This window comes from Rhinolophus hipposideros, assembly GCF_964194185.1.
Source record: "Rhinolophus hipposideros genome assembly, chromosome: 2".
NCBI classification, from domain to species: Eukaryota; Metazoa; Chordata; class Mammalia; order Chiroptera; family Rhinolophidae; genus Rhinolophus; species Rhinolophus hipposideros.
Window position 1 is genome coordinate 62,999,347 of NC_138048.1, and position 21,801 is coordinate 63,021,147.

General features: G+C 36.5%; 1 protein-coding gene across 1 annotated transcript in view; it reads left to right on the forward strand.

The window, feature by feature from the left end:
* Positions 1–20,887, forward strand: part of DCUN1D1 (defective in cullin neddylation 1 domain containing 1) — a 31,362-nt gene extending 10,475 nt beyond the window's left edge. Inside the window, exons 2-7 of the mRNA XM_081068737.1 lie at positions 767–983; positions 2,202–2,370; positions 4,602–4,732; positions 17,305–17,387; positions 17,595–17,691; positions 19,054–20,887. Coding sequence (XP_080924863.1) covers positions 767–983; positions 2,202–2,370; positions 4,602–4,732; positions 17,305–17,387; positions 17,595–17,691; positions 19,054–19,133 — 777 coding nt within the window. The 3' untranslated portion in view covers positions 19,134–20,887. The remainder of the gene's footprint in view (positions 1–766; positions 984–2,201; positions 2,371–4,601; positions 4,733–17,304; positions 17,388–17,594; positions 17,692–19,053) is intronic.
* The last annotated feature ends 914 nt before the right edge of the window (positions 20,888–21,801 follow it).

Below are 21,801 nucleotides of genomic sequence, written 5' to 3' on the forward strand. Positions count from 1 at the left end.
TGAGAAGCTATTTGGAGAGAACCTTTGGTAGGCTCAGGCTTAGGGAAAGACGTGATTCTTTCAGTGGTAAAAAGGAAGAATCCTATCAAAATTACCTTGGTGGGAAGGATGGGGGGGTACTTGTTTATATTTCAGGGCTTCTGATTTGAGTGAAAATATGAGGAAATTCTAGTGATGATTATTTTGGTTTCTGGACACCACTAGGAGAAATGCAGTGTACTCATACTCCTGCTTTCTCACATTTGGTAAAAATAGCAAGAAAACAAGGGAGGTGAGGTTGGGAGGAGAACTGTATCCTGTATCCTTTATAATGGGTTTTAGGACTGCAACAAACACCCGTTAATCTCGTTGTTACCCAGGATCATTTGACTGCTCTGGCTGGCTAGATAGCATCACCTTCTTCCCCAGTTCTTATGCATTCCTTCAGAACTTTGTGCTTGGTCAAGGTTGTGAGAGGGGCTGTACTTCCCTCCTAGAGCCTTTATACAATGCTCTCATTTCTTCTTCTTGAAGAATTGCAGGGTGATTGTACTTCCTTTGCTTCTGTCCTAGTTTCTTTTCCAAAATGATACCATATTTTGTGTTTTAGATTTTTTTTTTTTAAATTGTCTTTCTGATTAACAGTAGATCAAAAATAAGTTGAGCTAAAATGGTTTAATAGTTTATGAGGAAAAACTATTGCTGGAAATGATTAGTCAGGCATATAGAAATACTTAGTCTTCTGTGATTTTGCATAGTGTTTCAGTTTATTTTCTGGTCTCAATAGAACAAGTTGAAATCATCGCAGAAGGATAAAGTTCGTCAGTTTATGATCTTCACACAATCTAGTGAAAAAACAGCAGTAAGTTGTCTGTCTCAAAATGACTGGAAGTTAGATGTTGCAACAGACAATTTTTTCCAAAATCCTGAACTTTATATACGAGAGAGTGTAAAAGGATCATTGGACAGGAAGAAGTTAGAACAACTGTACAATAGATACAAAGGTGAGTGTTTGTGATTTTAAATATTTTGAACCAGGTTTTCCAAAGTTACATGCTGCTTGTGAGAAATAATCTATACATCGAACATAGGTTGGGTGGATGTGTCAACAGAGCTCTGTAGATCTTAGAATTGCTTCAAGAGATCTGAGAGAAATTATTTTCCTCTTTTCACTAAAATTTCTTCTTAGCCTTTTCATTTCCTCCCCATTTATCCCCCACCTATGTCTTCCCCCATGATCCGATTTGAGAATGGGGGCTGGGGAGGGGGGCTGTTTATTTTTCTCTCACAAAACTCAGCTGAACTGATTTTAAGAAAATCTGCATAATAATTTAAATTAATAACCTTTAAAGAATCCAAAGTAGTGTATACTTTAAAAAATTTAAATAACACATAATACATGAATAAAGAAAAAGTCAATAGTTTCTCCATCTTTTCCTTATTTATTCTCTTGAGGGAACCAATATTTAATAGCCTGGTGTGAATTCTCCCATGTCTTTTACGTTTATGTAGAGATATATATACAGAGTTTCAAAATTTTTCCAAAAATGGGATGTTTTATGAATAACTCATGCCTCAAAGTCAAAAAAGTCACATTTTTTGTTCCTCCAGATGTTAGCAAATCGCATGTGACAGGAATGCCAGAGTGCCTTTCTCTTTGTATTTGTCATTACTTAAAGTTTTTGCTCTCTGATAAGTAAATATTGATAGTTGTTTTTTTCCTTTAATCTGAACAACAGGTGTTTATATTGTTGAGATTAGGATTCAATTGCAGAGTTTATGGTTTTTCCAATACTCTCAAGAAGTGATTGCTGTGGTAAAATGAACTTTAAGAAAGAAAATTTCTGTATATAATGCTGGTAATTTAGAATGCCTACTTAAACAAAATATGGATATGTTCAGTAAAACCCCTTTATCCCTATATAGGAATGTCTGATTTTCTGAATTTTTATGATTATGACACATTTTTACATGAATAAATGAGAGTTAAAAATCAAGTGCCCATCTGTATACGTGTTCTGTTCGTCTTAAGAATGCTATTTTGGGGGCAAAGTGGTTTTCAATATTATAGGGGGAAATATCTGTTAGTGTAATGTTGCTTCATGTCTTTGGTCTATTGAGATCACTTTTTTAAATGGAACATGAGTTGTTACCTTTTTCAGTTTTAGGAATAGCATGATAAAGTATGGTGCTAATTTAATATTGCGTTGTTATTTTTAAAGATCCTCAAGATGAAAATAAAATTGGAATAGATGGTATACAGCAGTTCTGTGATGACCTGGCCCTCGATCCAGCCAGCATTAGTGTGTTGATCATTGCGTGGAAGTTCAGAGCAGCGACACAGTGCGAGTTCTCCAAACAGGAGTTCATGGAGGGCATGACAGAACTAGGGTGAGTGTGCAATTACCAGAGGGACTTAGGTACATTGCTATGAGAATGATTGTGGACCTGAATCATGTTACGAATTTTTAGATGTACATTTATAAACCTACCAGCCCACAAAAGTTGATAGAAGTAGAAATGGTTAGTATGCTGGTGCCTTCCCATGTTACCAGTTTTCTGGGTTTGTCAAGTTACCTGTATAGGTAGTACAGCCTATTCCTTTTGCGTTGTACTTGATCATTTGTTTGTAATGGAGGTTCTCCAATATGAAAATAAATTACTGTGTTCTAATATTTAACATGGATAAGTGAAATGAGCAAGTTTTGAGTTATGTCCTAATGTGAGGCTACGAATTCTGAATTTATAAACAAACTCCTAGACTTTAAAATCTTGGAAGATACTAATCACTTTTTGTTCAATTTATACCTTGGCAGCTGTTCAGGTAAATGTCTTGGGATAAATAGATTGAAAAGTCATGGGTGGAGGTTTTACCTATGGCCTCTATTTAATCTGTATTTAATGAGGCTGCAAAAGTATTCAGTCTGTGGATAGGTAACAGGCTGCCCTTTGTTTTCAGTGGGTAACTATTGAATAATAATAGATAACATTTGTTGAACATTTATTTCAGGAACTATGCTAAGTAAGTACTTCACCTATCAGTTCACAATAACTTTGTGTGAGTAGTGTTTTAAGCCCATTTCAGAGATGAGGAAACCGAGGCACAGAGAAACTAGAGGTAGGTAGTATTAGAGCCAGTATTTGAACCCAGGCATTCTGATCTTGAGCCTGAGGGACATCACAAGACACAAAAACATATCAGTAATTTATATGTCAGGGTCTAGGCAAGACACAAAAACATCAGTAATTTATTCAAAGTAGGGTATGTTTAAAAATTGGTTCTATTGTGTAAAAGGGGTAAAAGAAAGCTCTAAATTGTAAAAGGTGGCAGTTACTAGAAGCTGCCACTACCCCTGGAGCTGAGGGAAGTAAACAAGGAAGGAACCTGGAAACTTAAGAGACCCCTCAGAGCAGAGGGTATGGCTACCGCTGCCTGCCTTGCCTGCTGCCACTCTGATGAAGAAGAAACTGGTTAGAGGCCACTGCTGCGGAGACATGCGAGTTCCCACCATTGCTGAACACTGCTGGGACCTTCCACCACACTGAAACCCTTGCTCTCTGCAGAAAATAAACTGGGATAAGAGAAGTTCCTTCTTCTTTCAGCCTGTCATTGCCCTCTATTGGTAGAACTTAACAGTGAGCCAGCGGGCAAGAAAAATGAAGTCTCATACTTTTGTAGTCCACTACAAATAGTCCCAGTGTAGCGCAAAGAACGGTGGGTTTAAAGCCAAGAAACAATAAATTAATAACTGGCCTAGACACTGTGTTCTACAGCCAAAGCCAGACCTATCCTCAACTTGCTGGAATTTTCTGTGCTAGGATAGTTTTCATTAGAACTCACTTTTTTTCATTTGAAACTGAATTCATGTAAAATGTAATGAACTCCAAATCAAAATTTTAATTTACAAACTAATGATCTGGGAAATACTACAAAGAACACAGACGGAAAATAAAAGCAAAAATGATCAGAAGAAAAACGGAATGATTGGTTTTGTGGAATCTGTAAGAAATAGAATATTCCTACCTTAAGGCTACTATGTGGAAAGTAAGACTTGGTGCTTGGACCCTTTCAGCTCCTTGGAAGTGGAATGCTTTGCGAAACATAGAAAAAACTTAACATTGATTTGAGATAACTTCAGTTGGAAATAAATATCAGCTGATATTTATTATATTTTGTATATAACGAAGTAACTTTTCAAGAGGACTGCTTCCTCACTTAAGCAGGAAACTTTTCAGTTTGCAAGCTAGACATGTGATTTGTTACCATGTAAGGAATATCTACTACAGTTTAAACTGGTAATTGTTATGTTGATTACTATACATTCTCATCTGTCCACTGCAGTTGATTTCTACATATGTGTTAATAGTCCAGTGAATTATGTAATTAAAAGTAATAGCCCAGTTCTTTTAAAAATAGTAATTATTTCTAACATTTAATCACTCCAGACCTTTTCTTCCTCCAGCCAACGCCATACTTGTTTATGTAATGTAAAAAGATGAACTACAACTATCTGATTTTTAAAAAGTTCTGTGAAATAAATATAAGCTGTCATAGGAATAAGTTAAGTCCTTAATTTATAGTAAAAAAGTTTATCTTTTATAAACTTAATTTTACAATGTAGATGTGACAGCATAGAAAAACTAAAGGCCCAGATACCCAAGATGGAACAAGAATTGAAAGAACCAGGACGATTTAAGGATTTTTACCAGTTTACTTTTAATTTTGCAAAGAATCCAGGACAAAAAGGATTAGGTAAGAATTTTTAAAAATTATATTTGGCATTTCAAATATATTCAAGTACATTTGTTTTATAATAGAAAGTTAAATGTTTTGAGCATAAAGTCATCATGAAAATACCAATTACTGAAAAACAATGAGAAACAGTGAACTTCTGCTTATTCAAAAATACCGTGCACATTCAATAATAGGGTTGGTTACCCTGGATACCATATATGAACCTCTGATGTTTTTTTTTTAGACCTACAACAAAGAAAATAAATAGTTGTTAAAATTCCTGACATATGTACATACATTTGTTTGTTTGTTTATTTTCCAGAGGATATTGTAGGATTTTAGGATCAAAAGTTATTTCATTATGGATCTGTAGAAATAGCATTGTAACATTTCTGAGTCTGAGAATGCCAGATAAATCTGTTCTTTCTGGTTATGATTTATTTGAAACTATAAGAAAGAATAAAAAAGATGATTATTATTCATAATATTATCCAGAAATAACCACTGTTAACAGTTTAGATCAATTTATACTGTATGTAATATCTATACATATGCTTTGGGGATAACTAGGGGAATGTAACTAAAAGCTACAGTGTAATTTACAGTTTGCTCAGTAAGATTGGACAGTAGGAGATAATACAAAATAATAAACGTGTGTGAGGGTTTTAGATAAAAGTAGAAATGAGTAAAAGCAGGAATGGTTGGGAAATGCTTTCTGGGCAAGATGGGATGTGAACTAAAGGGTTTGCTTTGGCTATGCAAGAGAAGATCAGAGGTGTTCCAATAAGAGGATAGTTACGAATGAATGAAGGTCTGAAACTTGAGAAATAAGCTTGGCTTCTTAGCGGAAGATAGAAAATGGTGAGTTGATTTTAGTGGGAATGCTTGTTTGGAGATTAAATTAGTGAGACACATTAGGCTCTGTAACCACGGGCTTCTTTTAAAAACAGCACAGAAAAGTTTAAATTGGAATTTGTGGGCAGTGGGGACACACTGAAGATTTTGACGATGGCAGTAACTTCCACTTAATGTGAGCTTTCGGTATGCCTGGCACTGTGCTAAGTACTCTGCATAGTGCTACATTTAATTTTTTAACAAACATGAGTCATATTCTTTCATTCAATAAGTCACCACCTGCGATGTGTCACATACATAATAATAGAGTGGTAGCTATTTTTCACCTTTACTTTGCAGATGAGGAAACCGAGGTAAAGGAAGGTTAAATAACTGATCCAATGATGGAAGTGAACTTGTTTTTTATATTGAAGGTATGGTAGTTGGAGTGGCTAATAGGGGCCTCCTGTACTAATTCTTCTTTATAGTTTAGGTTAGAGGGGAAACATTTAAAAAGGATTATCTGAATAGGGTTTAGTCTGAGGAAGTGATTGAAAACTAGTGAGGAAGGGATGAATGTCCAACATTTGTCTTGGTGAATTGACCCAAAGGGTGACTAAACATGAAATTGAATAAAGATTCACAAAATATCTGTAAAGTGAAATTCTAAATAATGAAGCCTCCTTTCCAACTGCTTCTTCAGTTTAGGTTGGAGTCCATTCTTAAAGGACAGTTCCTCATTTTGCAGGCAAAAAAAGCTGAGATACTTAGGGTTAGTTTCTCTATCTTCTATCTGTGGCCACCAGTTAACTGGGCTATTGTTTCTAGTTTCCTTTTTCCTTCCCACAAATACAAGTCGATTAAAATCTTAGATTAACACGTATATACTAAAGTAATTATTTTTGTTGTGTTTAGAAATATAGCACAGTATTTTCGTAAGATTAAAGAAAATGTTGTAAATATCAATGGTGATTTAAAGGGGTTAAACCTATTACTTAGTTATATTTTTACCCCTTATTGGAGCACAAAATAAATAATATTTTTTGGTGAATGTGTAGTTTTGATTCTGAATCTTAGTTTTCATTATGTGGCAACAATAAAGCAAAATTAAATTTTTGTAGATATTGCATGTATTAATGTGGTAAATTAGAGTTTTAGATTACAGGAAATATTGAGAAAAAGATTAAGCAGAAGAATTAGACCTAAAAATTATGTTTATTATTTATCTAATAAGTATTGAGCTTAAGAAAAACGTAGTATTTAATGGGTCTAGAGTTTTTGTTTTGCAAGATGAAAAGAGTTCTGAAGATGAGTTGCACATTGTTATGTGAATGTACCTAACTCTACTGAACCTATACACTTAAAAATGGTTAAGATACGTTTTTTGAAATTTTTAAAAAGATTTTTATTAAAATATAGCTAACATACAATATTATATTAGGTTCAGGTGTACGCCATAGTTATTCAACATTTGTATACCTAGAAGAAGTGATCACCATAAGACCAGCAACCATCTGACACCGTACCACGCTATCACAATATGATTGACTGTATTCCCTATGCTGTACATTACATCCCCATGAATTTTTAAATAAAACTAAAGCTAAAAACATCTTAATGAAAAGAAAAATATAATAAAAGTAAATCATAGTTTCTCCTTTTGTATTGGTGTTGGGTGTCAGGAAAAGTAATGACTTGCTTAGTTGAAGAACATAATTAAAAAGAAAACAGTTTTCTTGACTGCCTTTCTAAGGGTTTACAGGGCTCATATATTAAAGTATTTGGCAGAGAGGAATTAGAAGATCATAGGAGAGGAGGTGAGGCCCAAAACAAATAGGGAGAGAGACAGTGACATCACTGTGGTTTACTTATAAATAGCTGTGCTGGTGTTTTCCATTTTTTCTCATTTTCTATAACCTTATTTCTGTGACACAGGATAGTGCTTCCTCTGTCACTATCTGCTTTAGTCACCTGTCATTTCGTATAGTCTTCTGAATCTTAAATTTGGAAGGGATTTCGTAAGTTCTCTATTAAATCTAACCTATCCAAAGTACCTGATGCTCATTTAGTGTTTACTTTTGAACATACAGGGATTGGACACACATGGTTTTAGGAAGTGGTACCATTCTCTTCACAAAATATTCTTGTTATCTCACAGTTCTTCCTTATTAAGCTGACACATCTTTGTCTTCAGAACTTCTACCGTTGCTCTTATTTGTCCTCTGCTGCAGCACAGAAGTAGCCCAACCTTCAAAGATAGCTATCAATTACCCCTTCTCTTTTTTTTTTCCAGATCAGCATTCCAATTATTTTAACTGTTCTTCATTTGAGGAGACCTTCATTATTCCTATTTCTGTCCCCCCACTCCTGAAACATTTCCAGTTTTACAGTTTCTCTCAGAGTAGAGCTCTTAATCCTGAACATAGTACTCCAGAAGGAGGCTATTTAATGTAGAACACCATGGGACTGTTATTTTTTTGTGGGACTATTTGTTAATTCGGTCAAAAATTACATTTGTCCTTTAGCAGCTATGTCATTTTTAGGACCATCCTGAACATTAATTATACTAAAGTCTGTAAGTTATTTTCTTTGAACTGTGGTTCAGTTAGAATCCTACCATGTTTCCCCAAAAATAAGATCTAGCTGGACCATCAGCTCAAATGCATCTTTTGGAGCAAAAATTAATATATGATCCGGTCTTATTTTAGTATAATATAAGACTGGGTCTTATATAATACATAATATAATATATAATATAATATAATAATATAATAATATAATACCGGCTATAATACAATATGATATAATGTAATGTAATACCGGGTCTTATATTAATTTTTGCTCCAAAAGATGCATTACAGCTGATGGTCTGGATAGGTCTTATTTTCGGGGAAACACAGTATACCTGTGCAGTTGATTTTAAAATTAACATTATTTGTTAGACATTTAGTTTAATATTTAGAAATAATGTTATAGAATGTTTTTAAAGCGTATTTTCATCTGTATAATCCTATTTAGTTTTCCTAACAACCCTTTGAGCTAAGTAAAAAACAAAAAAAACAAAAAAACAAACCTGTTATCCTATTCTCATAAAGATGAGGAAACTCAAGGTCAGAGAGGCTGACTTGTTAAGGTCACATAACTTTAGAGTTATGTGAAAGCTGGGACTCAACTTCAGATCTTCTGACTCCAATTTTTGTATTTTTATTACGCTATATTGTGCTAACTGTAGCTATTTCTAAGTAAATTAAAACATCCTGAACAGGATTTTTAATCACCATTCCATCCTCCCTAGTGAGTTGGCAACATTTGTTTCCCTCAGGGACAGTGTTTGGATCCAGTCTCAATTCATTTTCATGTTCATCTGGCACTCAGTTGATCATCTTTTATGAAATCCCTCATTGTCCTGTTGATTCTGTTTGAAAGAATTACACTGGGATTACATCTGTTTGAATTTTTAATTTGACTATAAGGGCTTAAGGATTCATTCTATAAGTGTCAGTTTTTGACAATACTGTTATTAGAACTTGCTTGTGTTTTTTTCTCTGTATTGTCCTTCTGCTTTAATATCTCCTTGTTACCTTATTATTGAATTTGCTCTCTTTTCAATACTGCTTCAGAATCTATAATCATAATTTTAAAAATTATTAAAACTATAATAAGGACTCATTATTTACCACTGTTCCAAACGTTTTATGTGTATCAATTCACTTAATCCTTGTAACAACCGTGTGAGAATAGGTATTATTATTTTTATTTATTTTTATTTTTTCTGGGGAAGTTGTTTTTTTTCTATTTTATTTTTTCCCATTTTTAAAATTAGTTTCAGGTGTACAAAGCAATGTAATAGTTAGACATTTAAACCGCTCATAAAGTGATAACCCATCTATCAAGTTACTACCCCTTCAACAACTTATATAACTGTTACAACCATCGACTATCTTCCCTATGTTGTACTCCACGTCCCGTGACTATAGATACCTATATATTTAGTTATAGTTGAGATTCAGTGTTATTCTACTTCGGCTTCAGGCGTATGCACATTGGTCAGGCATCTACACAGTCTATGATGTGATCCCTCTGGTAAGTCTAGTGCCCATCTGGCACCTTACATGATCTTTGCAACCTTGTTGATTATATACTCCATACTGTATTAACTACCAATTTGTATTTCTTTTTTAAAAAATGTTATTTATTTACTTTTAAGATTTTATTGGGGAAGGGGAACAGGACTTTATTGGGGAACAGTATGTATTTCCAGGACTTTTCCAAGTCGAGTTGTCCTTTCAATCTTAGTTGTGGAGGGTGCAGCCCAGCTCCAGGTCCAGTTGCCATTGTTAATTGCAGGGGTCACAGCCCACCATTCCTTGTGGGAGTCGAACCGGCAACCTTGTGGTTGAGAGGACACGCTCCAACCAACTGAGCCATCCGGGAGCTCAGCGGCAGCTCAGCTCAAGGTGCCATGTTCAATCTTAGTTGCAGGGGGCGCAGCTCACCATCCGTTGCAGGAGTCGAAGAGTCAAACTGGCAACCTTGTGGTTGAGAACCTGCGCTCCCATCAACTGAGCCATCTGGCCACCCAGGAGCTGAGCGGCAGCTCGTTGACTTCATTCTAGTTGCAGAGGGTGCAGCTCGCTGGCCCCTGTGGGAATCAAACCAGCAGCCCCATTGCCCAGAGCTCACTCGCTAACCGAGTCACACATCTGCCCCCACCCCCCCAATTTGTATTTCTTAATGCCTTCACCTTTTTCATCCTGTCCCCAACACCATTCCCAACTATCACCGTGATAGATCTAGTACCTATCTGGCACCATATCTAGTTATTACAATATTATTGAGTATATTCCTTATGCTATAACCTACATTCCCATGACTACTGTGTAACAACTGATTTGTACTTCTTAACCCCTTCCCCTTCCCCCCATCTTTGACTTCCCTCTCCCATCTTAAAGAAGTCCCTCTAAGATTCCTTGTAATACTGGTTTGGAGGTGATGAACTCCCTCAGCTTTTTCTTGTCTGGGAAGCTCTTTATCTGTCCTTCAATTCTAAATGATAGCTTTCTGGGTAGAGCAATCTTGGTTGTATGTCGTTACTTTTCATCACTTGGAATATTTCCTGCCACTCCCTTCTTGCCTGCAAAGTTTCTGTTGAGAAATCAGCTGACAGTCGTATGTAGGCTCCCTTATAAGTAATTGCTTTTCTCTTGCTGCTTTTAAGATTCTCTCTTTGTATTTAAACTTTGGCATTTTAATTATAATGTGTCTCGGTGTTGGTCTCTTTGGGTTCATCTCATTTGGGACTCTATGTGCTTCCTGGGCTTGAATGTCTATTTTCTTCACCAGGCTAGGGAAGTTTTCTGTCATTATTTCTTCAAATAGGTTTTCAATTCTTTGCTCTCTTCTCCTCCTAGGTACCCCTATAATGCGAATATTGGTATGCTTGATATTGTCCTGGAGGCCCCTTAGACTTACCTCAGTTTTTTGGATTCTTCTTTCTTTTTGCTGTTCTGGTTGGGTATTTTCTGTTACGGTACCATGTTCCTCTGAGAATAAGACTTACCCTGAAAATAATCCCAGTTAAGATCGTCAGCCAGGCATATGCAGTTAGTATGTTATGATGATGTTCCAGAAGAAGATGACATGACTGTATTTGAATAAATGTAGATTGTTGTACATGAAAAAATAAGACAGCCCTTGAAAATATGCCGTAATGCATCTTTTGGAGCAAAAATTAATAGACCTGGTTTTATTTTTGGGGTAACATGATACCTTATCTTCTAAATCACTGGTTGGATCCTCTGCTTCATCTAATCTGTTGATTCCCTGTAATATACTTTTCATTTCCGTTATTGTATCCTTTATTTCTGACTTGTTCTTTTTTATGGTTTTCATCTCTGTTTTCGTGCTTCCTATCGCTCTGTTGAAATTCTCCCTGTGATCACTGAGCATTTCTTATAGAAGTGTTTGGAGACTGCTTATCTCCATTTTGCTTAGTTCTTTTTCTGGAGCTTTGTTCTTTTATTTGGGCATATTTCTTTGTCTCCCCATTTTGGCTGTCTCCCTGTGTTTGTTTCTATGTATTAGGTAGGGCTGCTATGTCTTCCGGTCTTAGTAGAGTGGCCTTATGTAGTAGGTGTGCTGTGGGGTTCAGTGGCGCAGTCTTTCTGGTCACCTGAGCCATGTGCTCAGGTGTGTCCCTTGTGTGGGTTGTGTGTGCCCTCCTCTTGTAGTTGATCACTGCACATCAATGTGAGGGACTGACCCTTGGGCTGATTGGGAGGACTGGCTTTGACTATGGCAGAAGAGTTGTTGTTCAGGGGCTGATCCTGTGGTACCAGCTCGTTTTGAAGCTGGCTGCTGGGGTCGCCAGCCCCAGGACCACCTTGGTCAAGTTCAGCCATATTCCGTGCACCACCTGGCAGGAGCCACAAAGAAATCCACAGGTGGCTGCCACTGGTGCCACGCTTGGAGGCGCCCTGAGAGGCCAAGCCACAATCCAAGGCTGGCTGCCACGAGTGCTAGCTTAGGGCTGCTCAGCCAGAAGCACAGGACACACTCAAGCCAGATGCTGCTTGTCTGCGTTCCGTGAACTTCGAGAGTCTAGGAAAGTCTGCAGCTTGAGCCAAGGCAGGCAATCTGCATGAAAAAGCCACTGAAAGCAGCCTGGGTGTGCCCAAAAGTTGGGTGGGGCCAGGTCTTGCATTGCCAGTGCATGGGGAATGTGGGAAATGATCGGAGGAGACTCAGGTATTGCATCCTCCTGTGTTTGCCTGCCAGGAGGGGGAGGGCTCAACAAGGAAACAATGGCCTCCACCAGTTCCCATGTCTAGTAGAAAGCCACCTCTCCAGCCCCCGACCCAAGCCAGGCAACTCAGTTCCCTACCATATGTCCCTGCTGCCTCTCCAGCTGCTGCCCCAGAGCAAGTGACTCCACTGGTGGGTAAGTCTGCGTGGCGCCTGTGAGTGCAGCCACCCTCAGTCTCACTCAGTCATAGTCGCCGCTGTTTTTCACAACCAGAAATTATGGGGATTTCTCTTCCCAGCACTGGAACCCTGGGCGGGGGTGAGGTTGGGATCTCTCGCTCTTCTAGGGAATGGAGGGACCCCCACAGCCGAAATAGCTCTCCTGATCTTTAATGGTCACACGCAGGTGTGGGACTAGCCTGTTCCGCGTCTCTGCCTCTCCTACCAGTGTGATGGTGGCTGCTTCTGCACGTCCTCAGTTGAAAGGCTTCAGTTCAGCTTGATTTTAGGCGATTCTCAATAATGTTTTGTAGGTTCGTTGTAATTTTGATGTGGTTGCGAGAAAAGTAAACACAGTGTTTACCTACTGCGCCATTGTGGTTGTCTCCCTATTATTTTTATTTTAAACCGAATTTCAGAGAGGTGAGCTTGGTTGCCCGAGATCACTTAACTAGTGGTATGCTGTAGTTGGGATTTAAGAGGCTAAATTACTATGTTAAACCACTTTTCTCTAGCTAGATTGTTCTCTCTGTCATACAGACGTTTCTGTTTAAAGGCAGTTTTTACTATGCTTGTGGCAATTGATGTTTTATCTCTGTTCAACTTTATGTGTTTAGACTCTAAATTATAACTTACTAATCTTTTTGAGTATTCCTTTTTAACTCAAAAACATTTATTGACTGCGTACTCTGAGAGCGTGGAGTCAGAAGCGTTTTAAGTCTGGGTGAGTTTGCAAAGTCTTCACAAAGATTATACTTTTTGAGCCTTGAAGAATGAATATGTGTTTTCAAGGCCAAACGAAAAGAAGCCATCTCTAATGTGGAGAGAGTAGCAAGTTTAAGTGCTCAGAGGTGAGAGACATGGAACCTGTGAGGAACTGTAAGTTCGTTGGGTTAGAAGTGTAGAGTTTATCTGAAGGCAATAGGAAATCACTGTAGATTAAAAAACATTTTTTAATAGACTATTTTTTGAGCTGTCTTATGTTCACAGCAAAATTGAACAGAAGGTACAGAGATTTCCTATGTATTCCCCTGCCTTCATATATGCATGGCTTCTCCCATTATCAGCATCACCCACTGGAGTGGTGCATGGGTTATATTTACCTGCAGTGCACATCGTTGTCACCCAGAGTTCAAGTTTACATTAGAGTTCACTCTTGGTGTTGTGCATTCTATGGGTTTGGACAAATGTATAATATCATGTATTTACCAGTATAGCATTGTACAGAGATGTTTCATTGCCCTGAAAACCCTGTGTGCTCTGCCTACTCATCCTGTCCTCCATCCTAACCCCTGGCAACCACTGATCTTTTTACTGTTTCCAGAGTTTTGCCTTTTCCTGAATGTCAGATAGTTGGAATCGTACAGTACGTAGCCTTTTTAGATTGGCTTCTTTCACTTAATGATATTAATGTGTGTTTGTTTCCCTCCATGTCTTTTCATGGCTTGATAGCTCATTTTCTTTTAGTAGTGAAGATATTCTTTTGGATGTAGCACAGTTTATATATCTGTTCACCTTCTAAAGGACATCTTGGTTGCTTCCAAGTTTTGGCAATTATGAATAAATCTGCTGTAAATGTCCATGTGCAGGTTTTTGTGTGGACATAAGTTTTCGGTGCACTTGGGTAAAGACCAAGGAGTGTGATTGCTGAATTTTATGCTCAGAGTATGTTTAGTTTTGTAAGAAACTGCCAAACTGTCTTCCAGAGTAGCTGTGGCACGTTGCATTCCCACCAGCAATGAATGAGAGTTCTTGTTGCTCCACACCCTCGCCAGCATTTGGTGTCAGTGTTTTGGATTTTGGCTATTCCAAAGGTGTTTAGTGGTATCTCGTTGTTTTAATCATCAAAGAATTTTAACGTGGAAGTGACACCAAATTTATATGCCTCAAAGTTCCATCTGAAAGCAGTGTGGTCCTTTAAAAGGAGCGGAGGCAGAACTAGAGGAAGAGAGACTGGTTACAAGCTGTCACAGTGATTTAGCTAGACATGAAGTGGCCCTGCCAGTAGGAGTAGAGAAGCCAGAAAGAGAGGACTTCGATGGGAAGTATTGATGAGGAAGAAAGGAATTTCCCTAGTGATTCTCAACACAGTTAGGAGGTATTTGGAAATGCATGGAGGTGTTTTTTGGTCATGATGATGACTGAGGGTTTCCGTTGGCATTGGGGGAGAGTGCCAAATGTCCTGCAATGCATAGGACAGTTCCTCACAATGACAAATTTTATTGAGAAACACTGTAGTGTGATGACATGCATTGTGTGAAATGAAATAGCAAGCATATAGAGGTAAGATAATGAGTGCAGTTTGAGCCCTGTTGAATTTGAGGTTTTTGTGGATACCAGTTAAAGATGTCCTTAGGAAATTAGATATATGAATCTATAAAAATAGATAATTTTCAGATTTAGGAGTTGTTAGAGGTGATTTGAACATATAATGTGAAAAAAGGTAAAGGTTTGAAAATTTTACTGAGGGAAGTAGAAGTGCTTATTGCTGACACCCACTGTTTATAACACTGTATTTAGTGGATCAATGGAGGAAGAGGATCCAGTAAAAAAATAAGGCCAGAAAGGACAGGGGAAGAGCAATAGTGTGCTATCATTAAAGCCAAAAGAATGACAGTTCCATCCAGGAGGTGTGCTCAATTCTGCCAAATATGGCAGAGAGCCAAGTAAATTAAGGACATAAAAGTGTTTATTTGGCAACCAGAAGGATCTGGTGATCCTCCAGAGATTACTTTCACTAGGGTGAGTGGCAGAGGTGAATACTAGCTTATAGAATTAAATAGGATATGGGAGGTGAAGAAATAGGGCAATGAATGTAGATTATAAAAAGTTCTCTTCTCGTACAACTTGAACTTTCAAACATCATACCCGTGCACTCCTACTCTTGTCAGATGCTTATGTTAGTGTATCAGCTGACAAGTGGGCATTTATAGGTGTTGCATGGTATGCAGTGATTTGAATATACTTCACTTTTCTCATCCTTATTTTATAAAAATTAGTTGAAGAAATGTTAACACTAATAATAAGCTTAGTTCTCATACATTTAATGCATTTGAAGTGAAGAAAATCATTAAGCATGCTAATAATGGTAAATCGTACTGCACGTGCTAATAACAACAATTTTACTGCACTTGAACTAGACAATTATATGTTTATTTGGTACAGAAAACGAACCTGGAAGGAATATTGGCTGTAGAGCTTTAAAGACTGTAAAGATTAAAAAGGAATTGTAATTAGGAATGGATGTGATGTTTCTAGCTCTCTTAAACCGTGGGGATCTGAATTTGATTTTCAGACATGTTTTAGGAGCACATTTTTTGTAAAAGTAAAGACTCCATGTACAAGATTATCTGTGAAGGGAAGGAGAAAAAGGTAGCTAGTAAGGGAATGAAAGACCCAAGAAAGATTTTTTTTTTAAAGATAGATGATAAGCTGAGCGTGTCTGTTTGTGGAAGGGGAAAGCGAGAAGATGGCAAAGTTGAAGAGGTAGGGAGAGAGGAAAATTAATAGACATAGACAAGATTTCTTGAAGAGGCAGGATGGTATTAGATCTAGAATAGTGGTGTTTGGGGGCTTATCCTTGGATAGGAGGAAAAAGGCACCTTTTCCATTGAGTGTGAAGGAAGAAGTAATGATGGATTTCAAGGTAAGTACATTTGCATGTGGAACCACAGGAAGTTCACTGAGCAGTTTCTGAATGCCTGCTATGTATTTCAGTTTGCTAGTTTGGGTATATGTAGTCCCTATCCTTGGAGAGGTTAAGGTCCAGTGATGATGGGAATTTTTTGCCTATGGCCTATATATTTTTCTTTGAGGCAGGATGTGAGCCTTTTTGGAGTTTTTCTTAGTCTCTCATGATTCCTCAGATTATCAGGAGTAGTTTGGAGATCATATTGAAAAGGACTTTTAAATTGCTTGGGATGTAATTTTTTTCTGAGCTGGAGATATAAATTTAGTCATAAAAGCTTGACACTTTAACAGTACTTTAGTTCTTTGGAAGAGGTCATAGGTCTTTCACTCTGTCATATGACAGGTGTAGTTCTTTTTCATTTGGCAGTATTCCTTCTTTACCCTTCTCTGCTTCAAACCCAATTAAATGATCATTTATATCATTTCATCAAACTTTAAAAAGCAAATCTTAGTTCATTTAATTTTAATTTTTAAGTATGTATTCTTAATAGTCTCCTTGATGGACAGGATCAGACAGCCAACAACTTGGAGTGTAAAATTGATTAGGACTGTGGGTAGGAATTCTTTGCATTACAACTTATAGGTGTGCATCAGTGGTTCTCAGCCGGGGGCAATTTTCACTCCCTGGGGAACGTTGGCAATGTGTGGAAACATCTTTGGTTGTCACCACTGGGGGTAGGATGGAGCTATTACTGGCATTTAGTGGGTAGAGGCCAGGGCTGCTGCTGATGTTACAACACATAGGACAGCCCCACGACAAAAAAGTACCTGCTCAAAAATGTCAGAATTGCTGAGGTTGAGAAATACTGGTGTACATTAACTGACACTTGAATATTTACGAATTAGTCAAGTATGCTTATCTACATTATTAAAGTGAAACTTCAGAAACACCCCTATGAGGTAAGTGGTAGCCTTCTTGTCCTGAAGGATGGAGGCAAGATACAAACCTTGGGCTTATCTCTTTAGGGAAACTTTAATACATAAGATTCAGGACACTCCCCCCCCCCCAATTTTTTAAGGCTATCTTTGGTCTTACCTGTTTTGTTTTTTAGGGACAAATATTCATGACATTTGAAATACATAATTTATTTTTAATATTACAGATCTAGAAATGGCCATTGCCTACTGGAATTTAGTGCTTAATGGAAGATTTAAATTCTTAGACTTATGGAATAAATTTTTGTTGGTAAGTTTATTTTCTCTAAAATTTTGATTTGTTTGAAGATAAATTAACATTTTAAAGCATGACTGACTCATCTCAGAGCATGTAATGGACATAGATGAGAAATTTGATTACCAGAATTTCATTACACAAGTTGTTTTGCATTCTTGTATTTAGCATCATCGACTGTTTTTTGAAACTCTTTTTAGTGATTTGGATTTTTTTTAATAGGAACATCATAAACGATCAATACCAAAAGATACTTGGAATCTTCTTTTAGACTTCAGTACAATGATTGCAGATGACATGTCTAATTATGACGAGGAAGGTAATGAAAATTTTTGCCCTACCAGTTTGTTTTTTTACCTGCATTCTTCTATCACACACTGTTGAACTTCTTGTCTGTTTGTTTTATTCTTGGAGTTCGATTTCCCTCTTCTGAGTTTTTAGTTATGCTCTTCTGAATGTATGAAATACCTTTATCCTCTTTACCAATCTGTATTGTTTTGTTTCTTTAATATCAACTTAGTATTCATGTCTTCCAGAAAGGCATTAAGTAATTTTCATCCATGCTTTAGATTTTAAGTTTACTTTAGGAACCTATTATATAAATGTACTTTTAACTTGTTACCTGTTTGTCATGTCTGTGAAGTTGATTGTAAACTCCTTAAGTTTAGTGACTAACTTGAAATGTACTTCAGCTATACTGTCGACAATAGGCAAGATTCCTTGAAGTTTCAGGATTTAGGAGTTGTTTTGTACTGCTAATAGTACTGTAGCACTATTGGCATTCATTCAATAAATATTCACTGATTGAATGCTTTTCTGTTTTTCTTCATGTATGTATAAAGCTGATGCTACCATTTACTATTGGTTTTTCTATAAGTGGCAGTGATCAATGATTTCCTCACACATACTTACCTAGTTCCCCTTGAGAATTTGCAGGATGCATTTTTGAGATTGTTGAATAGACAGAGGTATTCTTTGAAAAATCTTCAGTGACCATGCCTCCTTAAAAGTGTCCTGGAGCCATTTCATCTAACCAGAGATGATATTATTTTATTCTTTGTTTTCATTGTCATTTATAGTCTGCACTAAAAAGTAAGAAATATCTAATCTTGCATATGGCTGATAATTGTGCTCTTAGGCCTAACGCAGAACTGGAGAACTTTCTGATTTAGAGGTGGGCACATGGATGTAGAGAGGCATGCACATGTGGAATTTAAGTCTTTCAGGAACTATGAACTAGGATAGATTTGATACTTGCTGTTAATTTGCTTTGTAAGATTGCCACAAAATGCCTGAAATTTTGTTTCCTCCTACCTACTATGCTTTCAACACTGGCAGCATGCCCTCATATCATGGCCATTCCTTAGGCTGCCAGTTTTGACCAGATTACTTCAGTGGTCTGACTTCAGTGACTTTCAGAAAACCATATTATTGATTACCAAAAGAGTTATTTTTATCATTTGAGGAATGATAAAGTGTTGGAATAATAGAGTGGAGAGAATAAAAGGAATACTTTTGGTAGAAACTCTAAAAAGCTAGAATTTTTGAAGTCCTATCAGTGGAAATACTTATCATGATGCATTTTAACTATTATGGGGAAGGTACTTATAAAATAATGGATCCTATTACAATGTTAGTCTTATTTCTGCTTTTCTTTCTTCCATATATTTCTTTTCCCTAGGAGCATGGCCTGTTCTTATTGATGACTTTGTGGAATTTGCACGCCCTCAAATTGCTGGGACAAAAAGTACAACAGTGTAGCACTAAAGGAACTTTCTAGAATGTACATAGTCTGTACAATAAATACAACGGAAAATTGCACAGTCAATTTCTGCTGGCTGGACTGAACTGAAGATCAATCCTCGCAAGTCAGACTGAGGGTTGAGACAAAACTTTAAGGATACATCTTGGACCATATCGTATTTCATTCTCCTAATGGTGGTTTGGGCTTGTCTTCTAGTCTGGGCCGCTCTAAACATTCATAATTCCAACATTGTGGATTTCATCTTATATCTGTGGACCATCCTAGGTTATTCTCCCATAAGACTTAGAAGCTTTATGGTGATTATTTTGAGGTTTCCATTCTTGCATAAAGCACAATGCTGTCTTCATCAGAAAACAGTTTGGCATAAGAATTAAACACATGAACATCACAAACAATTTATAAAAACTTCTTAAATATATGCTTTGGGCTAGTTGCAAAGACTATGCTGATAGCACTTCCAATGAGAGTGGTATATTTAAGTGTACCAGACCTGGAATGGTGTTTTCGTTGGGGGGATTTTATTTTTTCCTGGCAAATCACATGTATTGTTGATGTGAGTAGAGAATCTGATGAAAAAATACCAAAATAACCAACGTGAAAAATTTTTAGGATAATTTCGTGTGCCTACCTGAAAATTTTATTGTGTTTCAGACCCTCGATTTTAAAAGGTTCCACAGAACTAGTCTGCACTTATCTTACCCATGTTTATATATAGTTGTCCTACAGGGAACTTTTATTTAGAAAATATCTGCATAATGTCAGAGTCTCCTCCTGTCTACATTATGCACTACATAATTGGATTTCATTATGATTTTGAGATGCTTATATGCCTGTCGAATAAGTCAAACTATTTAATTTGTTTTGAATGTTTCAGATTGCTACACAATACAATATTCTAAATTTAGGCATGAGGGTTTATTTTTTGTTTTTGTTTTTGTCAGCACACTATGGAGCACAAATGAAATTCTCTTAATTTATAAGATGATAGTAGGAATTAAATTTTGAAAATGGTCGTGATGAGCCATGAAGTTCAATCCTTATAGGTACTGCTCTTTCATACAAATAGTCCATTTTTGATGACTTCTTATTTTGTTGAAATTGCTTTAACTGCTAATCACTGTGGTTGCCAAATACTTACTTGAAGAGCAAAGATTTTCAAGCAAGCATGCACTTGATGCAAAATACCAATCTGGCTTCTATTTTCATAAATTATTTAGTCTCTTTACTGTTTGTTTCATCAAATTAGCTCAGTTTTCACATCAAAGCAGAATTCTATCTTGTATGTATGATTTTCATTACAAGACCTTTGAACTGCTTTTGTGCGGAAAATGCTGATAGTTCCCTGTTCACTTCCTGACACGTGAAGAAGGGTTTATTGCTTTTTTAAATATTTCTGTGAGGCAGGTTACAAAATGTAAAACTTCACATATTACATACCTATGGTCTTTAGCAGGAATAGATTTTGCTTGGTGTATCCAGGCATTCTCTAATGTTGAAATTATCAAAGGAATGTACTTCAGATTAGCAGTACATTTTGTGTAGATGTGGAAATGATTTTAAGAACAATGACATATTAAAACTACTTTTTATTTACATGATTTTGAAATTGACTAGAAAGCTTTTCCAATGGATATTATATTAATATTCCAATCGTAACTTTAATTAAGAATACAATTATGCCAAAAGAAAATTTTGAAAATTTCTATTCAGGTTACTGACATTGGTTATTTAAAAAAAAAAGGGGGGGGGGGAGAAAAAAGAAGAAGAATCCTGCTGCTTTCAAGTATTTCCTGATTTCATATTTGTAAATATAAAGAGGAACTTCAATTATGAAAAATTTAAAAAGATATATATGTACTATTTTGTTTCCTGTCTTGAAGATTTTGAGTTATGGTATTGTTTTTAGATTGACTAATTAATTCAAATATGCTGTGTTTTGAATGACATCCCATTAGCTTTTCTTTCCAATATAAATTGTTTTTTCATAAAGTCTGATATTGGTTCATGGCCTAGTGCCTTGGGTTTTACAGACTTTTCCTTTTAAGTGCAAGACCTTTTCAACAAAATAGTATTTGTCATCAGTGTGGTACTAGACATTTATAATTACTGTGTAATTATAAACAGAAAATACATAAATCTTTGAATATAATTATGTAGCATAAAAGGTAAGGTTGTTCACTATGATGGAATCTTAGAATTAAACAGTACTATTACTAGGGCTGAAAAAAAGACTGATTTAATATGATTATTCTGAGGATAAATGTCTGGTTACAGGGAATATTTTGTACTAAAAATGCTTATACATATGAGTGTGAGAGAGTGTGTGTGTGTGTGTGTGTGTGTGTGTGTGTAAGAGAGGTTGAAGGAGACACCCCCCCCCACACACACAACTTGAATTGCTTTAATTCATTAGTGTTTCAGTCTTCATTCTGGTGAACTCCCCATGCTGATTCTTTGTTTTAAACTGAACCACAGGTAGTTTCCTTTTTGCCAAATGTCAAAACAGGTACACATTTTAAAATGTAATGCTTTTTAAATAGTAAAGTGTATAAAATTAGAAGTGCCCACACATAAAAGTACTTGAGATCAAGGTTATCTTTAGTGACTATCATCTGCGTATCTCTGTAAGTTCAATTGTGTTTCTTACAATCCCTGTCATACTAC